The 317-nt window shown below is 77.6% G+C and overlaps 1 protein-coding gene across 1 annotated transcript in view; it reads right to left on the bottom strand.

Annotated features, from left to right (window-relative positions):
• Positions 1-16: 16 nt before the first annotated feature.
• The window catches only part of MAG (myelin associated glycoprotein), a gene marked incomplete at its 3' end in the record, with an annotated part of 2,653 nt that continues 2,352 nt past the window's right edge, over positions 17-317 (bottom strand). The window contains exon 4 of the mRNA XM_042892303.1: positions 17-307. Coding sequence (XP_042748237.1) covers positions 17-307 — 291 coding nt within the window. The remainder of the gene's footprint in view (positions 308-317) is intronic.

The following is a 317-nucleotide window of genomic DNA, read 5'->3' on the forward strand; positions in this document are numbered from 1 at the left end:
CCGGGGGGGCTCTGACCGGGGTGGTGGAAGCGCAGCTGCCTGGCTGTGGTGCCGTGGGCGTTGCGGGCGGCGCAGAGCACGGCCAGGCGGGGCTCCAGGGCTCCGCGCAGGGTCAGGATCCCGGTGAGGGACCCCTCGGGGCCCCCCGGCGCAGCGGCGAAGTCGCGGTGCCCCTCGGTGACGGTCAGGTTGCGGGACGGCAGCTCGAAGGCCACCGACGGCTCCGGGACGGCGCTGACCGTGCAGACGCAGCGCACGCCGTCGCCCCCCGTGGTGCAGCGGGACTCCGGGAGGACGTGGGGGGGGTCTGGGGGGGG

The sequence above is a fragment of the Lagopus leucura genome, unplaced genomic scaffold, assembly GCF_019238085.1.
Source record: "Lagopus leucura isolate 7727_CA_CO unplaced genomic scaffold, USGS_WTPT01 33359-0_obj-0_obj, whole genome shotgun sequence".
Lineage (NCBI taxonomy): Eukaryota > Metazoa > Chordata > Aves > Galliformes > Phasianidae > Lagopus > Lagopus leucura.